This window comes from Strix aluco, chromosome 2 (genome assembly GCF_031877795.1).
Source record: "Strix aluco isolate bStrAlu1 chromosome 2, bStrAlu1.hap1, whole genome shotgun sequence".
NCBI classification, from domain to species: domain Eukaryota; kingdom Metazoa; phylum Chordata; class Aves; order Strigiformes; family Strigidae; genus Strix; species Strix aluco.
In genome coordinates, this window is record NC_133932.1 from 89,618,056 (window position 1) to 89,626,733 (window position 8,678).

An 8,678-nucleotide genomic window follows, 5' to 3' on the forward strand; every position below is an offset into this window, starting at 1 on the left:
GTGGAAAATAACATGCAGGTTCAGAACATTATCGTGGAAGAATGGGTATTTGCGTATAAAAATATGAAAACCTGAAGGCCGTCTGCGTAAGACGCTGCCCTTTTTATTTCCATGTTTTTACTGAGAATGACCACCCCCTGCAAAAAGCGGTGACTAGCAGGTGTAGAAGAGGAAGTGCCTGCAAAATTGCCTCAAGTAGCAAAAAGGGCTGGTGGGGTTTTTGCGCCGAGGATTGTTCATGTAAATAATGCAACGCATTGCTGCCTTACACATCGTGTGTATTTTAAGCAGTGCCACACGTGATACGGGTATATTCGTGCTCGGTGCATGCCTACGTGGATACGCTGCTTTGCGCGCTTAAAGATACATGTAGGCTCAAGATGCCCGGGCCCAGCGACAGTGGCCCCGTCGTACAAAAGGGACCGAGCTGTGGCCGTGTCAGGAAACGCCCAGAAGACAAACAGTCACGTTTGTGAGCTGCTCGCAGACCGTGTCCCCCACACGAACGGAATTAATTAAAGCAAAGTTTTTTCTTTTTTTTTTTTCTCCTAAAAAAACCCACCCCTGCGCACAGGCGAGGAGACCCCGCTGCCGGCCGGGACGCCGCGAACCCCGCAGCCGCCCGAGGCGCGGAAAGCACCGCGGCGCCTGTCAGCGGCCTGTCCTGCCGCTCCGCGCCCCGCGGGCCCCGCTCCGCGCTCCCGCCCGGCCACGGCCCCCCCCACTCGCGCCGCCTAATCGCGATAATCCGTGGGACAATGCCCGAAGTAATCACCCTTCCCTCTCCCTGCGCGGCCGGGGAACCGATTGCTGAAAAGGGCGGGGGGGAAAGTGTAAACTTTTATTCCACTCGGTTAAAGAAACCACGGGGGTGGGGGGGCCCGGGAAGGGAAGCACCTGGAAAGGGGTCTCCCGAAAGCCCGCAGCGGCGGGGAGAGCGTGCCTTCCTCCCCGGGAGAAGCGAGCTGCCCTCGGCTCCCCGGCGGAGCTCTCGCTGCCCGCCTCTGAATAAATACAGGAGCACAAAAGCAACCCCCAGCGCCGTGTGACCGCGCACGGAGGAGCCTCCTGTGAAAACAGGCTGCGACGAGGCCCCGCCAGCGGGGCTCCCCGCCGCCCCGCGCAGCGCAGCGCAGCGCCGCGGACGGGCCGCGGAACGGGGCCGGGGCCGGGGCCGGGGCCGGGGCCGTGTCGGCGGCGCTGCCCTTTTGGATGCCTCCCGCAGCTCGGAGTGCTGGCAGGGCGCTGGGAGCGGCAGTGAATGTAGCCCCGCAGAGCCAATGAGCTGGGACCGGATGCGATATATCCTCTGGGACAACAACTGCTCTGTTCCTCCTCAGATCCACATGACGCCATTTACTGCTGCTTTTGCAGAGAGATCACCCTACCTCCTCCGGAAAGAAAAAGAGAGAGAGGGAGAGAGCGAGCGAGCAGAAAAACGCCGAGCCCCTACAGCTCAGATCTCAAATCTTCCTCCTCCTCCTCCTCCACCTCCTCCAAACACACAACAACAACCACCACCACAAATCCGCTGCGCTCCCAAAACACCCCCCCCACCCCCCCGATTGCAAACCACAGAGCTGCCTGCAACACACACACGCTCGCAGAGGGAGCGAGAAAGCTAGAGGGAGAGAGGGGAGAGGAGCTTGCAGCAAGCAGCTTCTCAGCAGAACGGCTACATTGCACAAGCTGCTTTTTTGGAGGAGCTCAGTGGAAGAAAGCTCTGGGATTTTATTTTAGATCCACTTTATTTTGTTTTCTTTGGCTTTCCCCTTCCTCTTGATCATTTGCAACAACAACAAAAAAAGTGACTTGGTATTGGCGATTCGGCCTCCTGTTCATTGAGGAAAAAAAAGGAAAGTGTGTGTGTGAGAGACTGATTTCTTTTTAGGAGCAAAGAAAACCCACCCCGATCCGGAGAGGTGTTTTTATTATTATTATAGTATATACACGCACACACGTATTTATAATCGATCTGGGGAGAGGGACCTAACTTTGCTCTGGACTTTTTTACATGGTGATCATTCTTACTCTAATTTGCAAGTTGGACTAAAGCAGAGTTTGGAAAAGAATTTTTTTTTGCTTTAGGGCTGGATTTATTTGCAAACCGCAGGAAGAAGAAAATACAAGAGAGAGAGGGGTTTGGTGCAGCGCCGCGATCACGGTGAGAGCCTTTTCCTTCTTTGCAAAACAAGCTTTTCAGTAACACCCCCACCCCCCACCCCCCTTGGTTGCTCCAAGAAAACTCGTGGAAATGTTTGAGGCCGATCCCTTTTCCATTCGCACAGGTTCTCCCTCTCCCCCCTTCCCCTCTTCTTCCTTTTCCAGAGAGGAGCCGGAGGTGGGATTTCGGAGCGGTTTCTCTCCGGGGAGGAGGGGGGGGGGGGGTGGTGAAGCTCCGCTGGGGTTTGCGGGCTGCGCCGCGTTTGCGCCCCGCCGGGGTGCCTCGGGGGCGCGGGGGGCGGAAGGCTGCGGGGGGGGGGGGGGGGGGGGGGCGGAGGGCTGCGCGGGCGCTCAGGCATGCCTGCGGGGGCTGCGAGCGGGACACACACACACACACACACACACACACACTTCGGCGTGTTCTCCCTGCTGCGGGGAGCCGGGCACGGGCGATCCTGCGCGCTGCTGCCTCGCCGGGCACGCGTGGGTTTCCGACAAGCCCCGGGGGGAGGTGAAGGGAGGGCGCTGCGGGGTTGGCGAGCGCCGGGGCTGTTTGTCCCCCCCGTCTTGGGGGAGAGCGAGCAACCCGCCTTTCAGTGCGTGATTTACGCCCGTCTGTAGTGGCGTCGGGAGATCCGTACAATTCGGAAGTGAGTGCACGTCTGGTACAAATATACATGTGTGCGTGTGTGTATGCACATATGTATTTCGCGTGTGATTAAATTAATTCGATCCATAAGACGAGGAAAGTTCTTCCCCAGGTTCTTCCATGCAGAGGGCATGTGTGGAAGGGAAGACTTAATTTCTGCTTTTACTTTTTTCTTTTTTTTTCCCTTTGATGGGTTTACTTTGTAACAACCCCCCTCCCCCCCCAAAAAAAGCTGCTGGTGTTTTCAGCAAGCTATTTGTGTGTCAGTTTGCCCCACCCCGATGGTAAAGTCCCTTTTGCCCTAATCCATAGTCTGATCACACACTCGGCCCTTAATGGGGGTTTCAAAGCACTTTGAAAGAAGAGGAGGTGGTTGGTGTGTGTGCGGTGGGGATGGGGGTGGGGGTGCCTTGCACAGGCTCCGGACACAAAACAGAAATTCACGGGCGGAGGACTTCTCCCCCTTAGGCTCGCTTTTTCCCAGCCAGCGAGACACGGGGTTTTTCCACGGCACGCAAGAAGCCCCTTGCGTTTTAAACTTCCCAAATGTGCCGAACGCGAAACCCGGCCCCCTTGCTCGCCCTTTTGCCAATCCCAGCTAGGAAAAGTTAACAATCATGGCACTTGAGCTCCGCCAGAGTGGACTTTGGCTTTTGGAAGTGGGGAATCGTGTTATCACACACAAAAAGGCAAATGCTGCTTCTCTGCTCTTGGTGGATGGGAAGGGGAGAAGTGCTAGATCAGAGGAGGGAGAGACGTGCTTTCCCGTAAGAATTTTCAGGCAACTGTATGTTTGCAAGTAAATGTGCTGGAGGTGTGCATCTTGTCCTGTTAGCGGACCTATGGAGGGGAGAAAAAAGGAGGATCGCCTTGCTCGGACCGATGTCCCGCTGAAAATGCCTCCTGGGTCCCTTCGGGCTGGGGCGGAGGGGAGCGGACTGAAGTTCAGGCAATTTGCAGAATATGCGTAAAATAAGAGGAGCTTTTCCAGCGGTTGGCTTTGTGAAGCTGAATGGGTACTTATGGCAGGGCGAGAGGGGGTAATCTGCCTTTTGCCCGGCTGTCCCGGCGGTGTTGTCTCAAACCGTCTGCAGGGCGCCTTGCCTTACCCGGGAGGGGAAGGCTCCTTGAGCATCTCTCGGGGGGGGAAGGGGGGGGAAGAGTTGAAAAGGAAACATGGGTTTGACTTTCCTGATAAGGCGGCTGCAGCAGCCCCCTCCCACCCACCTCCCAGCCCAGAGGATGTCTCCCGGTTATCTCCAGGTTGTCTGCACTTGCGGGGCAGCCGGCGGCGCCTGCGGCCGCGCCTCTGCGGGCCGGGGGCTGCCGCCTCCCACCTGCTGCGCGCCCGCTCCGCGCCGCGCCGGGATGGAGCCGGGCAAGGGGAAGGGGGCAAAGCGCGGAGGCTTCTCCTCCAGTTCCTGCCTCGGCGTCTGAGGGGGGCTCCGCCACACCGAGACCGGTGTCGTCTTCAGCGCCTTGCAGGTCAGGGTCAGCTTTGCTTTTGCGCTGGGTTGTCATCTCTGAGAGGCAGGGGGTGAGCCGGCGGACCTCGGCTGGCTGAGTCTGGCCAGAAGCTGGACGTGGAGGGCACCTAGGGCTGCTAGTTCTTCTCAAGAGTGGGGAAAGTACTTTATTTTCTATTCTTTTTTTCTGTCTCCAGACAGTTTCAGATGGGGAAACGTCTACTTAGGCTGTTGGTTGAAACTTTTCATATGGCAAAGGTTTTAACTTGAAGAAAACGTAAGCAATGTTTCAAGCTAAGTTTGCAAGACTTTTTTTTTTTTTTTTTTGGTGGGGGGGATATATACAATGACAAACACTCTGTGTCCAAAGCCAGGATTTGGCAATATTTAAAACAGGTGGTCACTCTTAAAAGTTAGATTTTTATTCTTTTTTAAAAGAAAAAGCCCTTGAGGGGAGGGAGCCAGGAGTTAAAAGGTTAAATATTTTCCACTGCTGTTAGAATAAAGACAGTGTCTTGAGATATTCATTGTTAAACTGTTTGGCTATATTTTATTATACTGCAGTATAGTATTATTGTTGGTAACTGATGTGTACAGAGTAACACTATGGTGCTCTTTCTAGGTATAATTGCAGACATTGTGTGGTCCCTGTAAGAAGCTTGGTTCCTGCTTGCGTTCTAATTGTAAAATACTGTTCTGGATTTTTGTATAGGTAATTGGATTTTGGAACCACTTTAAGATATGATAAAGGCAAAACAAATATTAACTAATTTAGAGGGCAGTACTTGAAACTTTTGCATATCTGAGTGTGGAAGTTAGTTATTTACAAGTTCTCATCTTCTGAGCCTTTTACTGGGTTTCCATTTAAATTCTTAAGTCTCTGTTTCTACTTTGTAGTTAATGATCCTTAAAAGTAATATTCACAATCAAGTAGACGTCTTGGATGCTGGCATTGTTTGATTATATTATGCATGCCTCTGTCCCACAAGCCACACTTGGCAATATTTACAATTTGAAATGTAGTCTATGGAATTTTTTACACGTTTTAAAAAAATAAAACTGTGGTAGCATTGCTTTTGTAGTATTGAGCCTTAAAATAACAATCACAGTGGTGTACACAAGTATGACACACACTAAAATACTGGAGAGAGATATTTTTACTTGTGCTGTTGAAGTTTTTGGTAGCACTAACTCATTTAATGTCTAACCTCAAACATTTTATTGCTATTTAGTGTTTTTCTTGGGACCATTGGTATTAAACTAAAATTTCCTATTTACATCATGTAAAGTTTAATGTGTAAAGAGACTAGCCTACCAAAATATTATCCAGTTTTAAACAAAATTGGAGAATTATATGTCTGTCATCAGCAGGTCACATTACACTTGCTAAATACTTGCAGGCTTTTTTTTTTTTTTTAAATATAAACTTTTCAGTAGCCTGATGTGAAAAGAAGAGTCACTCCAAGTGGCTGAAACGTAATCACTTTAAAGGCCAAGGTCTAACCAGAAGGTGGCCTGGGAAGCCTTAGTTAGCAGGCACAGTACCTAGACTTTCTAGAGCCACAAGTTAAGATGCATGGACCTAGAACAGAATCTCTTTAAGCTCTCCACAGGAGTAGGCAGGACAGGCCAAGGGAAGTGCATTCAGCTGACCGGCGCCTGCGCTCCGCCCCAGATGTGACTCCCTTTTTTTAATGGCTGATGCATTACTTGATTGTGTGCGGTGCTGTGGGATCCTGCAGGCTTGAAAGGCTGCTGGAGAGAGCATGAGATGTGTTGCAATAGTGAATCCTCTCTTTGTTGCTCCAGGATTTCAGATGTGTTCTAAGCCTGCCGGGGTGAGCACGCTTCCGGGCACTGATGGAGACGAGAGCTCAGCACGGCAGCGGGTCGCAGGCCTTGCTACAGGCTCGGCGTGACAGTGGGAGACCGCACGGGGAGCCCGACCTGCGGGATGTCCTGATGCAGCAGGTTCACGTCTTGTCGTTGGACCAGATCAGAGCCATCCGAAACACGAATGAGTACACAGAGGGACCTACGGTGGCTCCACGGCCGGGGATCAAGTCTGCTCCTCGGCTAGCAACCCAACCCAAAAATGAAAGGCCCCATGGCTTGCCTGAGCATCGTCATTTTAGCCGGATTCAGCACACACAAACACATGCCTCTTCTCGGGCACCTCTGTCCCGATCCATCAGCACGGTCAGCACAGGTTCACGGAGCAGTACAAGGACAAGTACAAGCAGTAATTCATCTGAACAGAGACTTCTAGGATCATCTTCGGGGCCAGTTGCCGACGGCATAGTCCGAATGCAGCCCAAGTCCGAGCTCAAGTCAAGCGAGCTGAAGCCGCTGAGCAAGGAAGACTTGGGAGCGCACAGCTACAGGTGTGAGGACTGTGGGAAGTGTAAGTGTAAGGAGTGCACTTATCCGAGGACCCTCCCATCATGTTGGATCTGTGACAAGCAGTGTCTTTGCTCAGCCCAGAACGTGGTTGATTACGGGACTTGCGTTTGCTGCGTGAAGGGCCTCTTCTATCACTGCTCTAACGACGATGAGGACAACTGTGCTGACAACCCCTGCTCCTGCAGCCAGTCGCATTGCTGCACTAGATGGTCCGCCATGGGTGTGGTGTCCCTCTTTCTGCCTTGCTTGTGGTGTTACCTACCAGCCAAGGGTTGCCTTAAGTTGTGCCAGGGCTGTTATGACCGGGTAAATCGGCCTGGGTGCCGCTGTAAACACACCAACACCGTTTGCTGCAAAGTTCCCAGTGTCCCCCCCAGGAACTTTGAAAAGCCAACATAGCATCACTAGTCAGAAATACTAAAGTAACAAGGATTATTTTAACCTACATATGCAACCAACTAAGCAGCTATGGTCTTGGCACTGTAGTAGAAGGGTTGGGGATCTACTTTGCTGTTTGCAGTGAAATGCTTTTCTCTGTGTGTGCCATCTTAACTGATACGCTTGTTAGAATCCAGCTAGTGGCATACAGAAAAAAAAAAAAAAAGGGATGCAGTACATTGTGACCCACAGATTGCATAAGCTAAAGCAACACAGACACTCCTAGACAACTGTATTGTTTGTGAATAGTACTTGCAAAATTTGTAAATTAGCAAATGACTCCTTTTTTTCATTGTTTTCTGCCAGAGATAATGTGCTATATTTTTGTATATACAATAATATTTTCAACTGTGAAAAATAAGTGGTGTCATAATACATGGCACAGTCACAAAATATTATACTAATATGTTGTACATTCGGAAGAATGTGAATCAATCAGTATGTTTTTAGATTGTATTTTGTCTTACGGAAACCTTCTATTACAAGACTCTGATTTCCCTTTGGACTTCATGTATATTGTACAGTTACAGTAAAATTCAGCCTTTATTTTCTAATTTTTTCAACATATTGTTTAGTGTAAAGAATATTTATTTGAAGTTTTATTATTTTATAAAAAGAAATATTTATTTTAAGAGGCATCTTACAAATGTCACCCCTTTTTATGAGGACGTCATAGTTGCTGCAAATAAGGGGTGAACGATGCATATGTTCACTATAAAATAGAAAATATATTAACGTTTGAAATTAAACTGGGCTACTTGTCATTTTTTCCCCCCAATTTATTGTTTTGAGTTGGGAAAACTGGTACTTCTAATGGCAAATTTCACAGTGATATAGTCACAGTGAGTCTAATATGAAAACGAGAGTAGAATTTTTAAGTGTATTTTTTTGTTGTTCACTACTTTACCTGAAAAAAATGCAGGATTTTTGCTTCCTTCCTTTGCACAAATGTCCTATATGCTGTTCCTACAACAGAAAAGGAAAATGAACATAGGAAAATGCATTAATTCGTTCCAGACTAGGGCTAATAGGCACTGAAAGCTTGACCTATTCTATAAGTGATGAGCTTTTGTGCCTCAAATAGGAAATAAGTAATCAGTCACAAAAATTGTTAGGCTTGCACAGCTTTACTCAGAGAGAGAGAGAAAAAAAAAAAAAAGAAAATTAATACAGTCAGTGCAAAAAGCTTGCAGTATTATTTGTTAAAAGTAGAAGAATATGCCACAGGGAATGATAGATCTGAATGCAGTCCAGCCTTATGTCAAACATTTGCCTCACTTGTAAGAAGAAAGTTGCTTGATCTGTCATTTGTGGCAGTTACCTTCCACTGAGGTCAAAATCCTTTCGCTGCCAAGTTTCCCACCGGAAGCCTGGAGAATGATTTACCTTTCTTTATTAACAAACTATCATTTCCTGTTCTGAGCATGTCTCTCCAAGTTTAGAGGTCTTAATGTTGAATTTTATTTATACATTTCTTAAGCTGGCATTTAAGAAATAGTTGTAAGTATTTTTAAGCTGACGCTTAGAAAAATCTCACAGCCTTTTCTGAACCCTCTCCA

At 49.0% G+C, this 8,678-nt stretch overlaps 1 protein-coding gene across 1 annotated transcript; it reads left to right on the forward strand.

Annotated features, from left to right (window-relative positions):
* Window positions 1-609: 609 nt before the first annotated feature.
* SPRY2 (sprouty RTK signaling antagonist 2) lies at window positions 610-7,868 on the forward strand. Its single transcript, XM_074815458.1, has 2 exons — window positions 610-2,164; window positions 6,088-7,868. The coding sequence occupies exon 2, from the start codon at window positions 6,139-6,141 to the stop codon at window positions 7,078-7,080; it is 942 nt and encodes a 313-aa protein (XP_074671559.1). The 5' UTR covers window positions 610-2,164; window positions 6,088-6,138; the 3' UTR covers window positions 7,081-7,868.
* Window positions 7,869-8,678: the final 810 nt, after the last annotated feature.

What these genes read in the sequence shown, in the direction of transcription:
- SPRY2 (XM_074815458.1), top strand. Translation starts at nt 6,139, where the DNA reads ATGGAGACGAGAGCTCAGCACGGCAGCGGGTCGCAGGCCTTGCTACAG.